This window comes from Neovison vison, chromosome X (assembly GCF_020171115.1).
Source record: "Neovison vison isolate M4711 chromosome X, ASM_NN_V1, whole genome shotgun sequence".
Taxonomy (NCBI): Eukaryota; Metazoa; Chordata; class Mammalia; order Carnivora; family Mustelidae; genus Neogale; species Neogale vison.
The window spans coordinates 125,180,203-125,205,377 of record NC_058105.1 but is presented as its reverse complement, the minus strand read 5'-3'; the positions used below and the strand labels follow the sequence as shown (position 1 = coordinate 125,205,377).

Sequence of the window (25,175 nt, the reverse complement as noted above, 5' to 3'; positions counted from 1 at the left end):
AGAGTCCTTTTCTTGTTAGAGACTCAGGAGGGTGTGATGATGCTAAGGGTACGGAACACGAAACTTCACCGTTTCCACCACTTGCAAGCGCGTGACTCCGTGATGTTGACATCGGCATAGGGCGACCCTTAACGAACGTCAGGACTTCGTTCATCTTCCCGCAAAACCTTGACTCCCAGTGCCCCAGCCCCTGTGGACCTTTGTCCTGTGTGTTGTCTCTGTGCACTGGCCTCTTCTGGGTCCCCCTGAGCGGCTCACACAGCGCCTGGTCTTTCTGTGGTGGCGTATTTCACGGCGCGTTATGTCCTCAAGGCCCATCCGTGTGGTAGCGCGTGTCGGACCGTCCTTCCTTTTTAAGGCTCACCGACATTCCCTCGTGTGGCTGGACTGCATTTTCATTATGCATTCACTTCCTCCCGGACCTTTCAGTGGTTTCCACTTGGAGTGCGTAAGTGTTGAAAGGGGAAAACAAAATTGTGTCCTGAGAAATCAGGGACAGAATGAATTGTGCATTGTAAATGTGCATTTTGTAAATTGTACATTGTAAATGTGCATTGTAAATGTACATCGTAACTGTGCAAACCACTCAAAATACAGGCCACGATGCCTGGGCGGCTCAGTCGGTAAAACATCTGCCTTTGGTTCAGGTCATGATCTCAGCGTCCTGGGATCCAGCCTTACATCAGGTTCTCTGCGCAGTGAAAAACCTGCTACCAGCCCCCACCCCCCAACCCCCTGCATGCTCTCTCTTTCTCTCAAATAAAATCATTTTTAAAATTGCAAAGGCTCAGCCTCTACCCTGAACCCGCTGAATCTGATCTGCATTTTAAACCCTGGGAGATGGGTCTGCACATTACAGTTTGGGAAGTGTTGGTCTCTGAAGCCTAGAAAGGTCTTGGAGGCAGGAACTCCCATCTTGCAAGACACCCCCCCCCCGCCCCATGTAGCCCCGTTGCTTGTGCGGAGGACTTACTCTCTAGATTGTTCTAGATCATTAGTCGAAGAATAAATACCAAGTCTGAGCTCACCCACGTGTTGGCCTTTTTGCATTCAGCCCACCAAAGCATTTAACTGCTAGTGTTTAGGCACCAGTTGGTACCTACAGACCCAAGTTACTCTCCGAGTGTGTTCTCTTTATATTCTAGATTTTCCCTTGCCTGTCCCATGCCTGGTGCTTGGCAGGCAGGGTGGGAGAGATGAAAGGGATCTAGGCACTACTTGGACAGAGTCTGAGCCCGCGGGTCCCAGTGTGGGACACTGGTGCTGCTGTTCCAGGCAGGGGTCCCTGCGGGTAAGCGCCCCCGAGGGGTCCCCCCCCCCCAGGACTCTGGTGGTGCTGGTGGCAGTGGCTCCTGGGACGTCCACTCTTCCTCCTGTATCTCCTGCCCTTTGACCTGGCCCCTTTTCTGCCAAAGTTCAGAAAATTACTTAGGTTTCCTGCCATGTGGTTCTCTGTCCGTGGTTCTGTCTCTGTCTAAGCAATGTCCTTCAGTCTCCCTACCCCTCCCATCCTTAAATACCTTCTGCTGGGGGTCTCTCCATGTGTGCACGACCTGTCCCTGTCCCTGGGAGCCCTCCTCCTGCCCCCAGCTGTCCACTGCACCCTCCACCTGGATGGCCCCTTGGCATCTCCCAGGGGATGTGTCAAAACCCAGGCTCTCCACTGCGTGTAACCTGCGCCTTGCCCGTGCACGGCCGGGGCTGTAATCTTGGGTGGGTGGCAACTTCCTTACAATCTGTCTGTTAACTACCTTGGGATAAGATTGTCTAGACTCTTGAAACCAGTTATTAACAAAAATACGAAGCAGTCCATTCGGTGAACAGTAGCCATTTAATTTTGTTTATGGTGTTGACGTGCAACGAATAATTGCTTGGTGAACTGAAGAGCTCGGCTGTCCTTGCATCCAGGGAGAGCTTTTAGGAAAATGCCGTGCACTTGCAGAAATGAGGCACGTTGGTCGCAGTACCTGGCGGTTCAGCCGCACAGGAAAAACGCACTGCTCTGGCACGTGCGGGGGCTGTGGAAGTAAGTCGTAGCTTAGGCGCGGCCTGCAGTCAACCAGCGAGCTGTCGGGCTGTACACAGATAGGCTCGTCCCCATGAACCGTCTTCACTAGTTTTCCTAGCAGTTTGTAAAGAGAAGAGTTTTTTGGTCTAAAACCGGGGTTGGCAAACTTCTCTCTTTTTTTTTTAACAAACCAAGTAGTAAATACTTTAGGTTTCGTGGGCCAAAACACTCAATTCTGTCCTGTCACAGTAGATAAACAAGTGGGTGTGGTGGTATTCCAGTAAAATTTTATTTACTGGGGGGATAAAAAAAGGCAACTGGCTGGGTTTAGCTCATGGGCCCTAGTTTGCCAAGTGTTCGTACAGAAAGCGGGCTGGGTTTGTTGTTGCTGAGTTGATTACCGTATAGGACAAGCCAGGGTTGGGGCACCTGGGTGGCTCAGTCGTTACGTGTCTGCCTTTGGCTCAGGTCATGGTCCCACGGTCCTGGGATTGAGCCCCACATCAGGCTCTCTGCTCAGCGGGAAGCCTGCTTCTCCCTCTTCTTCTGCCTGTTTCTCCCCCTGCTTGGGCTCATTCTCTCTGTCAAATAAATAAATGAAATCTTTGAAAAAAAAAGAAAAAAAGGAAAATTCTGATTTCTCAGGATTAAAGTTCTCAAACGGGCAACCTTGAAGCTTTGCGTGAGTCACTACATGTTCCTGCATACGTCTTTAGCACGGAGTCAAGCAGAGCATGACATGATCTCATGAGGACTGTAATCGATGGCTACGTGTTAGCAGGGACGGGGAGGAATTGGAACGTTCGGATGCGGACGGCCGGTAAAGTTGTGCAGCGCTAGCAGACGGCCTGACCGTACCCGCAGAGCTCTCCACGCACGCCCTCGGAGCTGACGGCTTCATTCCTGCGTGTAGACCCACGGGAAGTGACGACACACACTCACCCAGAAGCTCGAGCACCCTGTTCGCAGCAGCATAATAGCCAGAAAGGGAAAACGGCAGTGTCCAGCTGCTGACGAACGGATAAGTCAGACGTGGCAATCCGTGGGACGGGATGGGGATGTCTGTCGTTCAGCCACAGAAAGGAGTCAAGTCCTGACCGCTGCTAGCACGTGGATGAGCTCTGATGCTCTATGCTGAGTGAAAGAAGCCGGGCACAAATGCCACGTGTCGTGGGAGTCTTTATTATTTAATTTATTTCTGCACGAGACAGTGAGCTCGCATGAGGGGCGAGGGGGGTGGATCAGAGGGAGAAGCAGACTCCCTGCAGAGCCCAGAGAACCACACAGGACTTGATCCCAGGACTCTTGAGATCATGACCTGAGCCGAAGGCTGACGCTTAACCGACTGAGCCACCCAGGCGCCCTGTAGGGTTCTTTTCATATGAGCTGTCGATACAGGCACATGCATAGAGATAGGTCGTAAGTTGGTGGGTGCCAGGGCCAAAAGGACTCAGGAAGTGACTGCCCACGGCTGCCAGGTTTCTTCTAGGCATAGGGAAGTGTTCTAAAATGGGACACGGTGCTTGCACAGTTCTCTGAATATACTAAGCTTACTTGTGTATTTATATGGGGGAGCTTTGTGGTTTTTCAATTCTTTCTCAAGCAGTTACAGAAATCTAGGTGTGGGATTAACGTACGAGAAATAATAAGTAATGAAAACAGTCCACCCTTTCTGCTTGGATAGAAGAGATCCAGAGGCCAAACCCGGGTCTCTGGGTCTGCGGTTCCAGGCTGTGAGTGTTCCTGAGCACGCGGGCTCTTTCCCATTCCTCCTGCGAATGGTAGCCCTGGGTGAGGGGTGTGTCGCTTCTTTCCCAGGTAGGCATCCGTGCCGCATCAGGGCCCAGGAGGGGTCCGGGTTGATCCCAAAGCCCATCATAGATCCTGGGGGTCCCCCGCGTCGCCTCTGTTGTTTCTGGCTGAGTTTTGGGCGCTGGGTTTGCACATTTGGAAGCTCACGAGACGTGCTTCTCTGCCGCAGATTGAAGAAGGAAGTAAAGCGGCGGCGGTGGACAAGCTGCTGGCGGGGGACGAGATCGTCGGCATCAACGACATCGATCTCTCGGGCTTCAGACAGGAGGCGATTTGCCTGGTGAAGGGCTCCCATAAAACCCTGAAGCTCGTAGTGAAAAGGTAAGACCCGCGCCTCATGCCGTCTTTACAGACAGAAGGGGGTGAAGGAGCAGCCTATGCAGCCGGCTTGGCCGGTCCCTCTCCCGGCACGCAGTCCCCGCTGGGGCTTGATTGCGTGTCTGTGTGTGTGTCTGTGTGTACACAGAGAACTACATTTCTTGGCCAAGGATGAATCCAGCATCAGAATCTCAAAAGATGCTTTCTTGTATTCCTAGGGATTGTTCATCTGATTTATGAAGTGAATTTTGAAGGCTTTTATCTTTTCTTCTAAAAGAAGTAGAGCAGCAGAGCACTACGCCTGTGTTCCAGACCAAGGGTTGTTCCTGTCGTTTCCACAAGGTGGCAGGCTGCTACGTTTTCGTTTTTTTAAGCTAAAATAAAGCCTGACTGCACAGAGGGAGTTTCCAGCGCTGGGCTGAGGTCTGGGGGGGTGAGCAAGCTGCCTGTTCCTACAAATCAGATAGCGATGGAAGTTTGCAGGACTTGAAGAGGGTGGAAAAGCGGGGTGCCTGGATGGCTCAGTCGTTAAGCATCTGCCTTCAGCTCAGGTCATGATCCCAGGGTCCTGGGTTCAAGCCCTACGTCAGGCTGCCTGCTCAGCGGGAGGCCTGCTTCTCCTTCTTCCATTCCCTCTGCTTGTGTGCCCTCTCTCTCGGTGTGTCTCTCTCTGTCAAATAAAGTCTTAAAAAAAGAAAAACTTGATAATCTTCCTTGAAAAAAAAAAAAAGAGGGTGGAAAAGCTGAATTAGGAATGTGATGCTTTCAGACATGGGAGCTCCAGCAGGACTCCTGGACCCCCGTAACTTGGGATTTGTGGTCTTCATAAAGAATTATTTCCCCGGGGCGCCTGGGTGGCTCAGTGGGTTAAGCCGCTGCCTTCAGCTCAGGTCATGATCGCAGGGTCCTGGGATCGAGTCCCGCATCAGGCTCTCTGCTCAGCAGGGAGCCTGCTTCCCTATCTCTCTCTCTCTGGCTGCCTCTCCGTCTACTTGTGATTTCTCTCTGTCACATTAATAAATAAAATCTTTAAAAAAAAAAAAAAAAAAAAAAAAAGAATTATTTCCCCATCTTGCATTTTCTGAGTTGGCTAATTCCTAGTACAGTGTTTGCATGCCCCCCTGCACCCTCCCCTTATTCCTTTTTTTTTAATTTTAGCAGAATTAGTGCAGTCTTTCTAAGCTTGGCTGTAAATATATTTTTTTAAGATTTACTTATTTATTTGACAGAGAGAGAGAGTGTGCACAAGGGGGAGCGGCAGGCAGAGGGAGAGGGAGAGGGAGAATCAGGCTCCCCACAGTGCAGGGAGCCTGGCACAGGACTCGATCCTGGGATCCCGGGATCATGACCTAAGCCAAAGGCAGACACTTAACCAACTGAGCCATCCAGGCGCCTCTTGCCTATAAATTTTTTCAAAACTAAATGGACTCAGGCATTTACTTCAGTTTTTCATACCGACTTGAGGCCCTGTTCCCAAAGGACTTTACTTTTTTTTTTTTTTTGACTCAAACCATATCGAAGGAGGAGGCTCAAAAACAAGGAAGAAAAAACAAAACTCTCAATCCGTTGCCACACTGAATTCGCAATCTCCTTTCTAAGTGGTACAGGCTGTCTTCTTTGTAAGTCAGAAAAATAAGGTAGCAGTTTGGGAGCCGTTTGGAGAGGATGAGGTAGAGGAGAGATGCTGTCATGTTGTAAGTGACTCGTCTGGGGTCGTGTTAGTGACCTTTCTAAGGGAGGGTGTGTGTTCTCGAGGCACGCTGCGGGAGACAGTGCAGTCACGACGGTCGGAGCGGAAGCTTGGTCCGCAGAGGTGAGCTTGGCGTTATCCACGGTCTCTGGGCCTCCTCACCGGCCCCTAGGATGCCTGGGGTTGCCGTCCCTTGTCTCTCCTGCAAATCTGCAGCTTTACTTGACTGTCGAGCGGGCAGAGAATAGAGTAGCCAGGCCTGTGAGCTGGTGAGATTGCGGGGACCAAGCACAGACCTGAGACACTGCCCGTTAGGATACAGATTAGACAGGCTTTCTGGTGGGTGGTTTCACAGCGTGTTTCAGGAGGCGTATCTTGGACGCACAGTGTTCGTTTCTGGGATCCCAGATACTCAGCAAAGGGAAATTACGTGAATGGGAGACCGTCCGCCGTGAGAAGTGCTACCGTTCCCCGGGCCGTCAGCATTTGCTGACACGGAAGGTGCCCCACAGGGTCCAGCTGCGCGCCGTGCATACAGGCAGTCAGAGAACCGTGTATGTCCTATTCCTCCACGTGTTTTTAAAAGATTTACGTATTTCTTAGAAAAAGTGAGGGTGGGGTGCGCGGCCGAGCATGAGAGAGAATCCTGAACCAGACTCCCTGCCGAGTGGAGAGCCCCACACGGGCCTCGATCCCAGGACCCTGAGACCACGACCTCAGACAAAAGTCAACAGTCCGCCTCCGAGCTGCCTGAGCCACCCAGGCACTGCCCGTTCCTACAGTTTTAATTTTTAAAAATATTGTGGTGCGATACATAAAGCATAAAACTTAGCATCTTAACCATTTTCTTAAGTGTAACTTAAAGTAGCATATTACTTCTATAACAATAACAACCATGGAGCTTGTTGCATTTTTAAAGAGGCGGAGACTTTGGGGTTCTGTGTGCCTGTGTTCCTAGAAGTCAGCAAGAGGTCTGGTCCCCAGAAAACCGTCAGATGGGGCATTGTGTTCTGTTCTAGGCCAAGCCCCAAAGGGCGTTTATGTATTACTCTGTGATCAAGACAAAAAGAATGACCCTGGAAAGGGTGGGTGTTTGCGTGCCGGCTGCAGTAGTCTTTCAGGCTAAGTTTTTATTCTTCATTTATTGAGTTCTTTTTTTTTTTTTTAAAGATTTAATTTATTTATTTGCAAGAGAGCAACAGTGAGAGAGATCACAGAGGGAGAAGCAGGCTCCCCGCTGAGCAGGGAGCCCCATGTGTGGGACTCGATCCCAGGACCCTGGGATCACGACCTGAGCCGAAGGCAGATGCTTCAACAACTGAGCCACCCGGGCTCCTATTCATTTATTTGAGAAAGAGAGCACGAGAGGGGAGAGGAGCAGAGGGAGAAGCAGACTAACCACTGAGCAGGGTGTAGGGTTCAGTGTCAGGATCCCGACCCGAGGTCATGACCTGAGCCGGAAGCAGATGCTGAATCGACTGAGCCCCCCAGGCGCCCATATCCAGTTTTCTTTAAATCAGGGCTGCACAGAATAATTATCTGGTGTAGATGGGAATTCATGGTTTAAACAATATGCATATAACAAGATATAAAAGCAAACCAAGCACTGTGTTCACTTTTTTTTTTTTTTGCAAACACTTTTATTTATGTTGGGTTTTTTTAATGTGTTTGACACAAAGCACTGTATCAGTTTGAAAACAGGTATTGGGGAATTTTTAAAAATAACTTTGGATTTTTTTAAAAGATTTTATTTATTTGAGAGAGAGTATGAGTGAGCAGGGCACAGCAGAGGAAAAGGGAGAAGCAGACTCCCCGCTGAGCCATGGAGCCCTATTGAGGTCACCATCCCAGGACCCTGAGATTATGACCTGAGCTGGAGGCAGATGCTTAACCAACTGAGCCCCACAAACGTCCCTGGATTCATTTGTAATTCTCTACGTGGGTATTACTTTTGCTTAGTAGAAAAAAGTGTGAAATGATGTTTTGTTTTGTTTTTTAAGATTTTATATATTTCTTTGACAGACACAACAGGGGGAGCAACAGCAAAAGGAGAGAGAAAAGCAGACTCCCCGCAGAGTAAGGAGCCCAATGTGGGGCTCGATCCCAGGACCCTGGGATCATGACCTGAGCCGAAGACAGGTGCTTAACTGACTGAGCCACCCAGGCGCCCCTGGACTAATTTTTAATACTCTATGTGCATATTACATTTGCCTAATAGAAAAAAGTGCAAAATGGTGCTTTGTTGAGAAACATGAATGAAATTTTCTAACCCAGTTAATTAGTTAATATTAGGGCCCGCAGCTCTCACCCAGCACATGGTGAATTACTGCTGTAAAATCCTGCAGGTGCAGAGAAAGGGTGAAACCTCACACTACGTTTCTAGATTTTCCTTATTACAGAGGCCTCGATGTACTTTTAAAAATAATTTCTCTGGGGCGCCTGGGGGGCTCCGTCGTTCAGCGTCTGCCTTCAGCTCAGGTCATGATCCCAGGGTCCTGGAATCAAGCCCCCCCCCCCCAATCAGGCTCCCTGCTCAGTGGGGAATCTGCCTCTCCTTCTCCCACTCCCCCTGCTTGTGTTCCCTCTTTCACTGTGTCTCTGTCAAATAAATAAAATCTTAAAAAATAATAAAAGTAATTTCTCTGCAATGGGTAACATGTATTCTTCTCTAAAATTAAATCTGTGCCTAAACCCCGCCATTCTCCTCTTCGCCCGTCCTCGGGCAGCCGCCAATCACGCATCTGTCCCACACATTCGTTAGCCTTGTCTAGCATTCGATGTAGCGTTCCAAAAGAGATCGTGTACTGTTCAAAAAAAAAAAGGAAAAAAAAAGTGGCCCGTTTATAAAAAGGCGCCCTGTAAATTATTCCTAGACCAAACTCCAAACACACACGTGCTCTGTGTCGCCCTCCCGAGGAGTGTGGCCGGATGACCAGTGAGCTTGTCCGGCTGTCGTTTGATTTCATTCTGCCACTATCTGCCACTTCCCCAGGTGCCCTGAGAAAGGGCGGCATTGGTGATAAAGACCGTCAGTGGCCAGCACGGATTTGGTGCTTCTGGGAGGTTACGGGGACGGGAGTATGAACCTCTGTGTCAAATCCTGACCCAGAGTTTTGGGGGGTTTTTTTGTTTGGTTTTGGTGTTAAGTAGGGTCCGCACCCACATGGAGCCCAACGTGAGGCTTGAACTCAGGACCTGGAACTCAAGACTCTGACGCTGAACCAATGGAGCCATCCAGGCCTTTTTTTTTTTTTTTTTTTTTAAGAGTTATTTATTTTCGTGAGACGGGCAGGGGGAGAGGGAGAGCGGCATCCCAAGCAGACTCAGAGCCTGACACGGGGCTTGATGCCACAGCCCCAGGACCATGACCTGAGCGGAAACCGCGAGTCGGACGCCCAGGCGCCCGCGCCCCCCAGGCGCCCCGCTGCTGGCTCTCTTCTCCTCCTCGGTTGGCTTTATTTCAGTGTGTGAGGCGATCAGGGGACCCAGCAGCCAGGAAGGCATCGCCGTGGGCCAGTGGGACAAAGCAGTGGCATCCTGTTTCAGGGGGCACGGGCGGTGCCGATGGGAAGCCGGGGCTGGGGTGGTGTCGCGTCGGAGCCGGAGCCATGCGCAGATCTCTATCTGCGTCCCTGGTGACGTTTCTTTCCCACACAGATGAGAGCGAGCGCTTCCCTTCTGCCCGAGTGGTGTTGGCTACAAACAAAGGGCTGTAAGTGGGATCCCCCGCAGGTGCACACATGTCCCCATGCGCGGGGCCCAGGCGGTGTGTGCCACCTGTCAGATGTGGAGGCGCGACGGGGTCACCTGCCTGGGGCAGGGGTGGGGAAGCAGAAGGACTGCAGGACCCTGAGGACAGCCCGAACGGGACGTCCTAGCCTGGTCCTTCCCTCCCAGGCCCTCTGTGGTCCTACTCGGCCCAGAAGTGCTGCTCGCAGGAAGGTGCAGGAGGGTGCGGCGCGGAGACGGGACCCTTTTCCGATGTGTGTGCGCACGGTTGTCATCTGCCCAGGGCCCGCGCTGCAAGAGCTGACCGGTGGCTCTGCCAGGGTCCCCTGTGGGCGTCTGCACAGACAGCCCCAGGCGCTCTTGCTGGGCAGCAATCGTGCTCGGGGAAGGTGAAGTGAGACCAGAAACTGGGTCACAGGTGGCGTTTCCCTAATCCCCGTAGCCGAGGCGACAGGCTTTCACCGTGGGAGAGGTGTGCGGCTCTGCCCGGGGCACGCGGTGCGTCGGGGAAGGCAAGCATCTCCCTCAGAGCGGGGTGCTGTTGCCGTGTGATTAGATAAAGTGCGGGCTGCAAGCTGGGCATCACGAGGGCCGGGACAGTCCTCCATCCTTTTCGCTTCCCAGGTCAGCTCCTCGCAAGCTCGGAGAACTTCCCATAGCCTGCGGAACGTTTCTTTTCCATGTCATGCCATTTGTTAGTTTGGAAAGCTTGCCATCGCCCTTTGGGCCTTTCTTTCCAATCCTTATGGTAAACCTGGTTTTGCTTGCCATGGAGTCCGGCTGCCGGCCTCATCGTTACTCCGACCGTCAGCCAAGACTCAGAACTGCCGTGAGCAGTCGGAGCAGGGCCGAGATATCAGTAGGGTTTTGTGGACTCTTCTGCCTCTTCGTGGGCGGCCCGACACCAGCTGTGACTCTGATTACGGCCACTAAGCTTGCACTAAGCTTGCATCCGGGAGCAGATTAACGCCCAGGGTGAAGGCAGGTTCTCTGCGGGTGGTTGTACAGGTTGGCGGGGCTGTGGGATGGTTCCATGCATGAAGGAAGGGGGTTTCAGACCTCGTGCGTGCGGCCATGCTTGCCATGAGCAAACTTCTTGCAACATGCGTTGTTTTCTGGAAGTCGCTCAGTTGCAGCGAATTTTTCACAGCGAGCCTGTGTGGTGCCGTGCTCCCCTCTGCTCCTGGCTGCTTGGAGCTGTCCTGGAGCAGGTGGCTCTGTGCGTGGCCCTGACATGGGGCAGCACAGATGTTCCTGGAAGCAGCTTCCTGCAGCCATGCCGCGGGAGCACGGGGATGGCCAGCACATCCGCAGGTTGTGTCGCCTCACCTTCCCCTCCTGAGAGCTCTTCCCGGGACAGAACCTCTGTGTGTGTGTCTGTGTGTCTGTGTGTGTCTCTGTGTTGTTGCAGGCTGGGAGCCTTAGTGGGGGTGTTGGCAGGTGTCTTTGGAACCCTGTACTCTCAGAGGCCAGTCTGCAGGTATTGGCTGTGGTGTCAGGGGAAAAGCTTCTGTTTCGAGCATTTGGGGAATCATGGCTGTTTGCTCCATGCCTATTTCTTGTTAAACAGAGCAGACCCAGAAATTAACCTGCACAGATACCCGGACGTCTTTGGGCTCTTTTCCATTGTTGTTTTTATTGAGGAAAATCAGGAGAAAAAGAGAAGAGTTGCTTCTCTTCAAATGTAGGCTCAGCTTGTGGCCTGAGCAATTTGATCACATCAATTTCCATTTACATGAGACATTTCATATTCTAAGTCAAGGAGGGAGAGGTAAAAAAGTTAAGATTTTTTTCATTGCACAGCACATAAGTGATGTTTATAAAACTTAGTGTGAAAACTTTGAAGGTTTCTAACAGGTTATGCAGAGATGTTTTAATAACATGCAGAGAATGTTTTATTTATTCATTATTTAAATAATAATGTGCAGAGAATGTTTTACTTATTTTCATTTCTTTTATATATGACTCCTCAGCCCTTTTGCTGGTGCTGAGAGCTGTTTATAATCAGTTTTATTAATGCCTGCACATTTGAGTGCCCTGAGTGTCTCTGGCCAAAAAAAAAATCTATTCTCTTGAAACGTAATCAGGAAGTTGGGTTGACTCCCTTTTAAAGCACTGAGTTGGGCTTACTCGTGTGTTCGTCAGTTGGGCAGTAAGCACAGTGGACATAGGCGGGTGAGATCGTCTTTCTTTTTTTCTCTTTTCTGACACGAATCGGTTTATTGATGTGAAGATGATAGAAGTTACTAGAAGAAGCCAGTCATTTGGGTCTGTTCCCGTTCTAGCCATGTTTTTACACGGTGTTTTGAGCGGACACACGCAGGGGCAGCACCAGAGGCTGAGACAGAAACGAGGACTCGCCCTTGTGGGGGGGAGGTGAGGACGCGAGGCTCCCCGGCCTCGGGACGGGAACCCTGGTGCTTTCACGCGGTGGGAAGGCCGCTTCTGAGCCTGGCCTCTGTGCGAAGTGCGGCTTTGATGTCTGGTGTCCGTTTCGGCTACTTACACCCCTAGGGAATTTCTATCTGAATTCTCGTCCTGTTTGAAAGCAGGGACTGTCTGCCCCGTACCCCACAGCAGACGTAAGCCAGCGTGCCCTCCCCAGGACACTGTCGTGTTGTCGTACCACTGGCAGGGAGGGGGCCCGTGTGCCAGGTATGGAGGGCTGTGTGTGCTCCCGCAGCGGGTTAGAAGCGCTCCAGGGAGAGGTGGAGCACGAGGTCCAGCCCTCCGGGAAGTAGCCGGCCGCTGAGTGTGCTCATAGGCACAGACCGGGAAAGCTCGAGCACAAGCTGAGCCAAAAGACGTCAAGAGGAATGGAAGCGGATCTCAGCAGAGTCTTTCTAGAGCGGAGGCCGCTGGGCTGTCCTTGGAAGGCTGAGCCAGGGCTGAGCCGCCAGTCTGGTCCCACGTCAGCTGTACCAGAGCCTCCTCAAGAGATGGCACCCAAAGGAGCGCAGGGAAAGGGAGCCAGAGGCAGAGAGCGCGGGGCCCGAGCCCGCATCTGAATGTGCCAGGAAAGCGAGCACAAACGCATCAGCCCGCCCGGGCTGTGCCCAGCCGATGCCCATGCTGCTGGCCCGGGGGCACGTGCCACACGACAGCTTGGCTGGACGCCTGAGAATGTGGGGGCTTGGGCTTCCTTCTCTGGCCACTGGGAGCCGTCGAAGGTTCTGGAGTGAGAGCAAGAGCTGTCCGGAGCAGAGTTGCCAAATCGCAGTGATTTGGCAGGAGCTAGATAGACCCGCAGAGGGAGAGGCTGGTCAGGACATGGCTTTCCCTAGGCTTGGCAGAGACAGGAAGTGGCGGGGTCAGAGCAGGGTTGCTTTTGTGTTTGTAGAGTGGTGCTTTTTCTTTGTTTCTTTTGGAAGGAGTAAGAAGGATGCTGGCACTCACCCCTCCTCCAGCAGAGACCCCTCACCCCCCACCCTCACCTCCTCTGCTGGCCTGGACCCGCTCCCCTCCTTGAATTCCAGGGGGGCTGTCTGCATAGGGCCAGCCCCGTGCACTCGGGCTCCCCAAGAACCATTTGCCGCGTTGTCCAGCTCCCCCTTTCTCTGGAACCCAGGTGTTTCCCAGTCCAGGCCCCCTGATGCTTTTCTGTGAGATGCTTCCATGCAGCCCTGTTGACGTTTCTCCCCCCAGGAGCCTTCCCCGACCCCAGTGTTGCCTGAAAGCTCTCACACCCTGTGCACGGGCCCATCACGGTGTGCACCCAGAGCCGGGGCCCCTGGCCTCCCCTCTGATGGGTCTGGTCCCGTCAGGCTGATGGAGCTTGTGGTGACTAGGCACAGACTGCGTTTGTCTCATGCGGCAGTGCCTGTTGGCTTCTCGTTACGGAAATTACCCAGCACTCACGGGACTTTTCTTTTGGGTGGGGGGCGGATATTGTTCTTTATGACAATGATGAACATTTTATTGAAGCATTTATTTTCATATTTCCTTCTTTTAAAAGGATTTCGGATATCTAGATTTGTTCTTAATTTTCAGGGATAGCCTAGCATTTTTCAAATCTGTGATCTAAATCCTGTCCTTCCAACATTCCCTCAGAGACTACCTAGCATATAAAATTATTTTAAAAATTAACATAAATTTTGTATTTTGTAATTTGTGGGAAAGGCATTAGGGGAACCGTCATTAGGGTGAATAATTTTGTCTGGAGTACCAGAAAATATTCATGGTCAGTTCTGCGGCTTTTCAGTATGTATATGAAAGGAATATTAAGCACAGAAGAGAGATTACGTTTTGGAAGAGGGACAGCGGCATGGGGGAGTGCACAGAAGCCGGCGGGCTGCAGAAGGAACGGACCTGCTGTCTGCAGCATTCCCCAGGTCGTCTAGAAGGAGATGGGGCAGAATGCACACATGGCGCCTGTGGTCTTCTGTAGGTTGTGGCCCACTTTCCTCTGGTCTTCTCAGTGCCTTCTTCATTTTTAAATGTTCCATATTTTCTTTTCTTTAAGATTTATTTATTTGAGATAGAGCAAGAGACAGAGAGTGCTCAAGCAGGGGGCAGAGGCCGAGGGAGAAGCAAATTCCCCGCTGAGCAGGGATCCCAACGCGGGGCTCGATCTCAAGACCCCAGGATCATGACCTGAACCGAAGGCAGACGCTTCACCGAGTAAGCCCCCCAGGCGCCCCGTGTTCCTTGCTTTCTACAGTAAGTGTGCACCGTAAGGATTACAAATGTCAGTAGCCCTTTGAATAGAAAGGATATCTTCCATGTACACTGGGATGACCGTAGTCCAGGGTGCTTGTGGTCTGAACCCCATTTCTGGTAGTCCTGATATTGTGGGGCTCAATGCACAGTGTGTGGCGTTGTTGGTCTTTGTCTGGGGCACCCCTGCCCATGCCACCCTGCACAGAAGCAGGACCTCGAGTGCCACTGGACAAGCTAAGCTGCACAGGCCTTCGTGGCTCCAGTGAGCTGCGTGCCCATCCGCCACTCGTGGCTCATTCCAAGGCCAGAACTGTCCCTGCCACACAGTAACAGTAGGGGTGCCTGAGTGGCTCAGTGGTTAAAGCCTCTGCCTTTGGCTCAGGTCATGATCCTAAGGGTCCTGGGATCGAGCCCGTGTCAGGCTCTCTGCTCCGCGGGGAACCTGCTTCATCCTCTCTCTCTCTCTCTGCCTGCCTACTTGTGATCTCTGTCAAATAAATAAATAAAAATATTTTTTATTATTTTATTAAAGATAAAAAAATATTTAAAAAAAAATAAAGCCACCCGAGCAGCGCCGGGGTGGCTTGCTCTGACGGCGAGGCGTCCACCTTCAGCTCAGGTCATGATCTCCGGGTCCTGGGATGGAGCCCCGTGTCAGGCTCCCTGCTCAGCGGGGAGCCTGCTTGTGCTCGCTCACTCCTCTCTCCGTCAAAGAAAAAAGTGAAATCTTAAAAATAAATAAATAAATAAATAAATAAAGCCACCTGAGTGTGTGTCTGTGTGAAAAGAAACCCCACGATCCAGCGAAAAGGAGGATCTTCAATCCACTTGCACTTCTGTTGCCACTGGGTCTGGTTGAAGCGGAGCCAGAGGCGCAGTGACTGTGTGTGCACACTGGGTGGCGCCAGAGCGCTCGGTCCCCAGAGCCTTCCTGTCCAGCATCCGCCCAGGGTTGGGATTGATGCACACACGGATGCCCAAGGTCCTCTTTTCTCTTATCAACAAGTTTGAACCACGAGAGGGGCTGACAAGCAGAAAGGAGCTGGAACCTTGCTAAATACGTTCATTATGCCCTAGGAAGCTCAGAGGACCTGCTGCAAGCGCCTGTGTTTTAGGAAAACATCACTGTGCCCAGTATCCATGAGATCCTTGTTTATAGCTGAGCGGTGTAACCTCATCACTGTGTTATCATTTGTTCTTTTAAATTTTTTTAAAGATTTTGTTTATTTATTTGACAGATCACAAGGAGAGCAGCAGGCGGTGGGTGGGTGGAGGGGAACAAGCTCCCTGCTGAGCAGAGAGCCTGATGCGGGGCTCGATCCCAGGACCCTGAGATCATAACCTGAGCTGAAGGCAGAGGCTTTAATCCATTGAGCCATCCAGGCGCCCCTCATTTGTTCTTTTTCAAAAATATTTTTTGGAAGCCTGGGTGGCTCAGTGGGTTAAAGTCTCTGCCTTTGGCTCAGGTCATGATCCCGGGGTCCTGGGATTGAGCCTCGCATCGGGCTCTCTGCTCAGGTGGGAGCCTGCTTCCCTTTTTCTCTTTCTACCTGTCTCTCTAAGTGCTTGTGATTTCTGTCAAATAAATAAATAAAATCTTTTTTTTAAATTTTTTTAACATTTTATTTTCACGTGAGAGAGAACAAGCATGAGCAGGGGGAAGGGGCAGAGGCAGAGGGAGAAGCAGGCTCCCCGCTCAACAAGGAGCCCAATGTAGGACTTGATCCCAGGACCCTGAGAATCATTACCTGAGCTGAAGGCAGATGCTTAACCAACTGAGCCACCCAGGTGCCCTTGTTCCTTTCTTTTTTAAAGCCCTTAATTCATACTACAACTGTTGACTATGTCTTCTTGAAATAGATTTGCATCTGTGTGGATAATCCTTTTAAAAAAGAGAAAACATGCTTATGCTTGGAACACTGCTACCCCAGTAAGCCAGCCCGTACCCCAGTCTTGCCAGTAGCAGGGTTGGAAGATGTTGCCAGAAAAGACGAGGCATTTTCCTTTCCTGGCCTTTTTTTATTTGTTTCCCTTTGCCTCCACTCTCCGTCTAGTTTCTTTCCTTCATTAATTAACTATAAAAGAAGATGAAAGAAATTGTGGATATGGTAGCACAAAAAAAGACATCTGAAAATGAAATTCACATGGCCAGAACCTTTCTTACGAGGATTCTGAGGAACTCTATGAGGTACAGTTTGGTTTTCGGTCCCTTTACTTCTGCGGTGCAATGAATTTGTTTCTTCTGTGGTCTTTGTTCATGGGGAAACTCCTGAAGTCAACACATTCCACATGTCCGTACCCAGCGAGGCACATTTTGAGGTCTCTCTCTGTGTTCTTGAAGGGGATGTAGGCTGTCCAGGGCGAGCAAGTTCTGTGCCACACGGGAGAAGCGGGGAGTGCCAGCGCAGGCCGGTGGGCCGCCTGCTCACGCCGCCGCCTTCTCTCGGAGGCCGTCAGGTTTTCACGGCAGCCCTGCGGGCTTCCGACTCCAGTGCCCTTCCCGCACCCAGGCAGGGCAGCCAGAACACCCGCGCGCCCGCCGCGGGGCGGTGGGGACCACGGGGTGGGAGCCGGGGCAGGGCGGGCCGCGGCCTGTAGGTCTAGGACCTCACGTTCCCGGAATGGGGACCCTTAGCCGACTTCGCAGACGCTCCGAGGGGCCCAGGGGAGTGAACACACGTCCGCAGTCTTCGTTCACGTAAGTGTCTGTGTCTCCTGGGTTAAGTGAGTAAGTCGCAGCGGCCTAAACTCCGCGTGCCCCGGCGGAGCGGGGCTCTCTGGGAGCTTCTGTGCGGTGCGGTCCGTGTTCCGCAGGGAGGCCGAGGGCCGTGCGCCAGCGGGGCGGAAGCAGAGACGGAAGAGTCTGTCTGCGGTCGTGCTGTGGCCCAGGGGACAGCAAGATGGATTTACTGCTGGGAATCGATGTTGGAAAATAAGGGTTAACTCACATTTGGATGCTTGAGATTGTCTCTGTATTAAGAAACATGTCACACACCGTGTTCATGTCCAGATCCCGTGGGAAGCACCTGGAGGCGATGCTCTGAACCGGACGGAAGTCACCGTGACTTCTTGTCCACGTCGCACTTCTGTCTTGGCACGGAGTCGTCCTTTGTTCAGAGTCCCTGAGCCGTCTGCGTTCTTTTTCAGGAAGAATGAGGTGAGCTGGAGGCCTCACTCCTGGCATGCCACCAAGTTCTCCGACAGCCACCCCGAGACGGCAGCCGCGCCGTCCCCCCCCGCCGGCGCCTGCCCTTCTTGGCACGGCCGACAGCACACCAGGTAGGCACGCGTTTCCCACCGGCACGGGCGGTGGCCGTCGCTGCCCAGCCCTGTCACGAGAGCACCTCTCTCGCCTTCAGAACGGTTTCGTCTTTCTGATGAGGAAAAGCCACCAGCACAGCATTACTGGTAGAACTTTCCCAGTTTTTCAGAGTAGGGAGGTGTCCAACCTCTGGGAACAAAAACTGAAACATCAGGAGCAAGGGTGAGTACGTGTGCCTTCTCCTTTCGGTGCTCAGTCTGTCGGCAGCCTGGGGGCTGGGCTTCTTGCCTGAACGCCTTTGGGCCAGCTGCCGACCTGACTGGGGCAGCTACGGTGCCACCCGCTTGCCCACAGCCACCGCCGTTCTTTTGAGATTTTTGTGCCTAGATTGGAAGACGGGCGCTACCTACGGGTTCGGCAATGTAGCTCACAGAAGCTCCCAGGCAGTCCTGGGAAGCATCAGCACCCTGTCCCCAACGCCCAGGCTCTCCTCTGGCTGGGGACAGAGGAAACCAGGGCTTCACAGCCCACACGCCAGGCTGGCAGCCAGTCTTGAGGGCCCAGTGGTGGTTCCCACTAAGTGCGAGACCAAGATGGTGGGAGCTGTAGGTTGGCAAAAGGAGGGGGCGTTCTGGTCGACCTGGCGTCCACATATCAGGTGCAGAAGTGCTGCTGGATGAGGTACGCGTGTGACAGCCCCACAGCGGGGTTGGCTTGAGGAAACTCCAGCTAGGCACCCATCCTCTTGGCTCAGCCCCCAGCGTCCTCACAAGTCTCCTATTAAAAGGATGACGGTGACAGCAAGTAGGGTGGGTTTGGGTATGTGTGAGTGCACGTGTGAGTGTGTATGTGTATCTGTGTGTGTAGGTGTATCTGTGCATGCCTAGGATGTGTGCACGTGTGTGTGTGTGTGTGTGAGTGTGCGTACATACCTATTCTATAAGTGCATTTGTGCCTGTGTGTGTGGAGGTCATGTAACCACCTCAAAATCAGTATTTTTTTTAAAGATTTTATTTATTTATTTGACACAGAGAGAGAGAGAGATCACAAGTAGGCAGAGAGGAGGCAGGCAGAGAGAGAGAGGAGGAAGCAGACTCCTGCTAGCAGAGAGTCCGATGCGGGGCTTGATCCCAAGACGCTGGGATCATGACCTGAGCTGAAGGCAGAGGCTTAACCCACTGAGCCACCCAGACACCCCTCAGAATCTATTTTTGATTTTTAGCAAACACTCGTTTGTGTTTGCACAAAGCACTGGCAGTGCTTTTATGAGGGAAGACAAGGCAAATACATTATCTACTCGAAGTGATGAGAGACCGTGGTGTTTGCAGTCCAGGGTGTTTTTGAGAAACCACGGGTTCTCAGCTGCGTACTAAAGTTCAGTGGCAAGTGGGCCTTGCCTTTCTCGTCATTGAGGTGACGTAATGTAATAGGATGTCCATTCACCCCCTTTGGTGGTTTCTTTTTTTTTTTTTTTTTTTTAAGATTTTATTTATTTGATAGGCAGAGAGGCAGGCAGAGAGGGAGAGAGGAGGAAGCAGACTCACTGCTGAGCAGAGAGCCCGATGCACAGCTCGATCCCAAGACCTTGCGATCATGACCTGAGCTGAATGTAGGGGCTTTAACCCACTGAGCCACCCCGGCGCCCGTCTTTGGTGGTTTCTTGATTAAAGACACACATATGCTGCCCACATTTGTGTGGAAGCAGTGCTGAGCCTTGTTCCTATCTGCCAAGACTGAAGTCCGCATGGGGAGAGCACCGTCAGGGCACGGGGGGAGGACAGAGTGGACGGTGTTCCGTGTCTGAGGGGCATCTGCTGTGTCCATCCAGGGAAGGGTGTAAAACCCCCACAGTCCCCTCCCCTCAGGAAAACCTCCCTGTCCCCTGGAGCCATGAGACCTTCAGAGCATGTAGGTATAATCTTTCTCCCTGTGTTTTCATTTGTCTTGTTGCTGTTGTTGTTAAGAGTCATTTAGCCATGGGGCGCCTGGGTGGCTCAGTGGGTTAAGCCGCTGCCTTCGGCTCAGGTCATGATCTCAGGGTCCTGGGATCGAGTCCCGCATCGGGCTCTCTGCTCGGCAGGGAGCCTGCTTCCCTCTCTCTCTCTCTGCCTGCCTCTCCATCTACTTGTGATTTCTCTCTGTCAAATTAATAAATAAAATCTTTAAAAAAAAAAAGAGTCATTTAGCCGGTTCAGTCTCCTCGCTGTGCTGACACGGCTTGCTTTCTTATCCGGGTTCTCCCCAGACCTAAAGTAGCAACAGTTGTGGGCAGTAGGTTTTGGTTTTTTGTTTTTCTGACCTCGAAGCCTGAGGGTTCCAGCTCTGTTGAGCTTTCATGAAAGTGTTTTCTTTCTTTTTTTTTTTTTTTAAGATTTTATTTATTTATTTGACAGAGAGAGATCACAAGTAGGCAGAGAGGCAGGCAGAGAGAGAGAGAGAGAGGAGGAAGCAGGCTCCCCGCTGAGCAGAGAGCCCGATGTGGGACTCGATCCCAGGACCCTGAGATCATGACCTGAGCCGAAGGCAGTGGCCCAACCCACTGTGCCACCCAGGCGCCCCTCATGAAAGTGTTTTCAAGGCTGGATAAAGAGCTCGCCACGGAGGGCCGTTAGGCTCCCCTGTGCGCTGTGAGTGCCTGGTGGAACGCGGACTTGTGTGATGAGCGCATCGCCCAGCCTGGAGCAGTAAGCCTGGCTTTTGCATTTCCTCCTCCTAGACCCCGTGCTAGTTGCAAACCAGAATGTTTGCTGTCCGGGGACAGCTCCGATGAACTCTGCCAGGCGTCACGAGGCCCCTGGCCCCGCAGTGTCGTGTTTTGCTGAAAACGCCTGTCGCTGCAGTTTTCAATCACGTGTTGCCTTCAGTGACAGCTAAAAGGACTTGATGGTACTAGAATGCTTAGGTGTGGAAAAGTCACATTATCCCGCACCTCCTGCATTTTTTAAAAATTTACTTGTTATTGTTTAGATATTGTCAGAGGAAGAGGGAGCACAGCAGGGGGGCGGCAGGCAGAGGGAGAAGCCGGTGGCAGCTCTTCACGGAGCAGGGAGCCCCATGTGGGGCTCAGTCCCAGGACCCCGGGATCATGACCTGAGCCAAAGGCAGACGCTTCACCGACTGAGCCACCCAGGCGCCCCTGGACGTCCCCTTTCAGTGTGAAAGCTGTTGTCATTCAGTCGATTCTTCTCTGTTAGTCATCCGAACAAAAACCCTTCTATATGCAGAACCCAGGGGTCCACAGACCTGCTCTAGAAAGGGCCATGTAGGAAGTATTTTAGGTTCCGTGGGCCCGTGTCTGTCGCCAGTTCCCCAGCTCAGAAGCAGTCACAAACGGTGTGTCCACGGGTGGCCCCTACTGGGTTCTAATCACACCTTATCTGTAAGCAGTGACATTTGAATTTCTTATCATTCTCATGAGTCCCGAAATGGTCTTTTGATCCATGTGCCCCCAACCCTTTAACTGCCTAACCCCCGTGCTCACGGGCTGTGGTCCGCCAGCTGCCGTACTTTGTGACAGAGGATGAAAGCGCTCACGTAGGCAGAGTCTCCCCACTGCTGACCGTTGTGGTTTCGGCCACCCTGAGGGCAGGAGTGTGTACAGCTAGCACGGGAAGGCATGTGTTTGGGGAAAGAGCATCGAGCGAGTAGGGCTGGGTTTTTTCAGCCTGTTGTCAGAGTTACTGTTTAAAATGCTGTGCTGGTGCCTCTCCCTCTCTCACTCCTGCCTCTCTGCCTACTTGTGATCTCTCTCTATTTTTTTTTTCTTAAGATTTTATCTATTTATTTATTTGACAGAGAGATCCCAAGTAGGCAGAGCAGCAGGCAGGGGGTAGGGGAAAGCAGGCCCCCCGCCAAGCAGAGAGCCCGATACGGGGCTCGATCCCAAGACCCTAAGATCATGACCTAGCTGAAAGCAGAGGCTTTAACCCACTGAGCCACCCAGGCGCCCCAATCTCTCTCTGTATTAAATTAAGGGGGAAAAAAATCCAAAAAGGGGCACCTGAGTGGATCTGTGAGTTAAGCCTCTGCCTTCTGCTCAGGTCATGATCTCAGGGTCCTGAGATCGAGCCCCGCATGGGGCTCTCTGCTCAGCGGGGAGCCTGCCTCTCCTTCTCTCGCTCCTGGGTGCCTGGGTGGTTCAGTCAGTGAGGCGTCTGCCTTCGGCGCAGGTCACGATCCCGGGGTCCTGGAGTGGAGTCTCACACCGGGCTGTCTGCTCAGCGGGGAGCCTGCTTCTCCCTCTCCCTCGTCCTGCCGCTCCCCCTGCTTGTGCTCTCTCTCTCTCGCTCTTTTTCTGTCAAATAAATAAAATCTTTTTCAAAATAAATTTTAAAAATAATAAAATGCTGGGACGCCTGGGTGGCTCAGTTGGTTGGACGACTGCCTTCGGCTCAGGGCGTGATCCTGGAGTCCCGGGATCGAATCCCACATCGGGCTCCCAGCTCCCTGGGGAGTCTGCTTCGCTCTCTGACCTTCTCCTCGCTCATGCTCTCTCTCACTGTCTCTCTCTCTCAAATAAATAAATAAAATCTTTAAAAAAAAAAGATTCTCTTTAAAAATAATAATAATAATAATAATAATAAAATGCTGTGGCGAGGTCCCCTGTCCGGTCCCGGGACCCTGTTCTGGGAAGAGTTCTGGGCGTCCGCATGTCTCGTGCGGGCCGGCGGCATTCACTGTGCTGTCGCGCGTCTTCCCCGTTGCCGCGCGTCGATTCTCAAGCAGACTCCCCTGTGCTCCTCCCCTCCTAGCTCTTCGTCTCACGACCTGTCGGGCCCGTGGGAGCCGTCGAACCTGCAGCGAACCTCAGAGCATTTCAGCTCGCTCGGGAGTGTCGACAGCCTGGACCAGCCTTCCCAGCACTACCCCTCCGGACGCCTGTCTGCGGCCAAGTCCAACAGCAGCATCGACCACCTGGGCGGCCAGAGCAAGCGGGACTCGGCCTACGGCTCCTTCTCCACCAGCTCCAGCACGCCCGACCACACCCTGCCCAAGGCCGACGCGTCCTCCGCAGAGAACATCATCTACAAAGTGGGCCTGTGGGAGGCCTCCAAGCCGGGCGGCATCCGGCAGGGCCAGGCTGCCAGCGATGCTCCGGGCCTGGAGGAGAGGCTCGGGTACTCCCCAGCCCGGGTCCCCTGTGACAGCCGCAAGAGCCCCAGGCCGGAGGACAGTCCTGAGGCCAAGCTGGCCACCGCCGGGAGGTCAAATTTTGGGCCCGTCTGGTATGTCCCTGAGAAGAAAAAAGCACCTTCGTCCCCTCCTCCGCCCCCTCCCCCTCTCCGCAGTGACAGCTTCGCAGCCACCAAGAGCCACGAGAAGACCCAGGGCCCTCCATTTACAGAGGCGGCCAATGCGCAGCACTTTCTGGGCCTGCCCCGGGCCCAGCCCCACAGCGACTGGAGAACAGAAGTTGCCGATCCGTGGAGGCCCGTGCATCCCAGTGGCAGGAGAGCATTCGGGAGCTCGGACTGCACGCCGGACGTCCCCCTGGACGCGGGGATGCTGCCTTCTGACCACGGGGCCGGCGGCCTCCCAGGGGCCCCCGGCCGGCTGCAGGCCTCCCTGTCCAGCACGGATGTGCGCTTCCCGCCGTCTTCCCACGGCTGCCACCACCCACGCCAGTACAGTGACAACAGCCCCTTCTCCCACGAGGGCTCCAGGGCCGCTGCGTCGCTGAGGGAACAGCCCCGCCTGGCCATCCCCGGGGGCCGCCAGGAGCCGCCTGCTGGCCGTTTCCAGGACGACAGCCCCCCTCAGGTCAGGTGGCCCGGTGCCACCAACCAGAAGGGGGACGGCGGCGGGCAGAGCCGCTTCTACTGTGTGACCAGCAGACAGTGCCCGCAGGGGGGCACACAGGCGGCATGGCTGCACGAGGAGGCCTGGCAGCCTGACGTGGTCCTGGGCGCCCCCGAGTACCCTGCCCCCCACCCGACGGGCCAGAGGCCCCAGTGCTCCCTGCTGCAGCCCGAGGTGGCCGCAGGCCCCCTCGAGAGAGACGGGAGTGACCCAGTGGACCGAGGGGCAGAGGGCCGCTCCGTAGCATGTGAGGACACGCGGGGAGCCAGGCCCGTGGCGAAGGCCGGAGTGAGGGGCTGTGCGGATGGCTTCGCATGGGCCGACGGCGAGAGCAGCCAGATCTCCCGTCAGAAGACCCCCATGCTGCACTCGCTGACGCGGGAGGGGGCGCGGCGGCCCGAGAACGGGCAGGAAATCCACGCAGGGAGGCCGCCCCCGACAGATGTCCCCGGGGGCAAACCGACACGGAGGAGTGACCGGTTCGCCACCACCCTGAGGAACGAGATCCAGATGCGACGGGCCAGGCTACAGCAGAGCAAGAGTGCGGCGGTGCTGACCGGGGCAGGGGACGCGGCGGGGGAGGCCGCCGGCTGGGGGACGCAGCACGGGGCTGCCGCCAGCGCCACCCCAGAAGGGTCCTTCACGGGCACCTACAGAGACCACGTGAAGGAGGCCCAGGCCCGGGTGCTCAGGGCCACGTCGTTCAAGCGCCGTGACTTGGAGCCCAGCACAGCCGATCCTTACGCAGGGTCACCGGAGCACCGGGCTGAGGACCACGGCGCCGGTCCGGACCCCGTCCCCCGCATCTGGGAGGGGAGCCCGGCCAAGCCGTCCCCGTCGGGAGCAGGCGGGCCGCACGTTCCCCGCATCGGAGGCCGCAAGCGGTTCACGCTGGAGCAGAAGCTGAAATCCTACTCCGAACCAGAGAAGATGAACGAGGTGGGGCTCTCGGGGCACGAGCGCCCTCAGCAGCACCCTGGGACGTCCGACGAGACACTGGGCACGTTCGCCGACCGGTGGAAGTTCTTTGAGGAAACCAGCAGACCCGTTCACCAGAGGCCGGGGCCAAGCCCAGCGCTCTGTGGTTTCCCGAAGGAGAGGCTGGAGAGGCCGCAGACGGCAGGCCGCGGGTACGAGGGTGCAGAGCCTTGGTTCCAGAAGCGGGCCCGCACCACCTCCTTTGGAGAGCACCCCAGTGGTCACGGAAAAGCGGGGAAGGTGGGAAAACGGGAACCGCCCCAGAGACTCGGGACGTTTGCTGAGTACCAGGCGTCTTGGCGGGAACAGAGGCCCGCTCTAGAAGGCAGGAGCTCCGGGCGGTACCACTCAGCCGACGACATCCTGGACGTGGGTCTGGAGCAAGACGAGAGGCCGCAGTACGTTCACGGCCGGTCCCGGTCATCGCCGTCCACGGACCTCTACACACAGGTAAGCCTGGGGCCGCAAGCCAGGGAGCTGTCCCCCGCCTGCCGTCCTAATCGCTCAGAGAGGAGGCCCCGAAATAGAACGGCCCGAGTCAGTGTGACGTGTGCCCAGCAGTTTGAGCACCCGTGTGCTGTAGCCCTTCCGGCGTGGCCCTGTGGGAAAGGTCCCTGGGGACAAATCAGGACATTCGTGACCCCTGAAGGGCCATCTTGGCGTGCAACTCTTGAGTCCCCAGCCGTCTCCTCCTCTGTCACTACAGCTGTCTTTCCCCAGGTGAACGTGCCCCAGCCTTAACACTACGCAGAGAAATTGGGGGGAGGGGGTCCTAGAAAATGGCTGCTTCTCCTCTGAACCAGAAAGTGGTGCTTTGGGGAAGTGTAGGGCGGCCTGTCTCCAAGCCTTCGGACCATTTACAGTTTTTAGTGTTTGTTCTTTTCATTTTTTCAGGTTTTTTTTTTTTTTTCCCCAAATAT

General features: G+C 53.8%; 1 protein-coding gene across 5 annotated transcripts in view; it reads left to right on the top strand.

Annotated features, from left to right (window-relative positions):
- SHROOM2 (shroom family member 2) overlaps positions 1 to 25,175 on the top strand; it is a 136,958-nt gene that overhangs the window by 62,125 nt on the left and 49,658 nt on the right. For 3 of the 5 annotated variants that reach the window (XM_044234319.1, XM_044234317.1, XM_044234316.1), the window contains exons 2-4: positions 3,990 to 4,141; positions 17,364 to 17,495; positions 22,230 to 24,705. In XM_044234319.1, the coding sequence (XP_044090254.1) occupies positions 3,990 to 4,141; positions 17,364 to 17,495; positions 22,230 to 24,705 (2,760 nt within the window). Of the gene's footprint in view, positions 1 to 3,989; positions 4,142 to 11,714; positions 11,733 to 16,340; positions 16,405 to 17,363; positions 17,496 to 22,229; positions 24,706 to 25,175 lie in introns of those variants that run through there. The other 2 variants (XM_044234321.1, XM_044234320.1) reach the window with 2 other exon arrangements.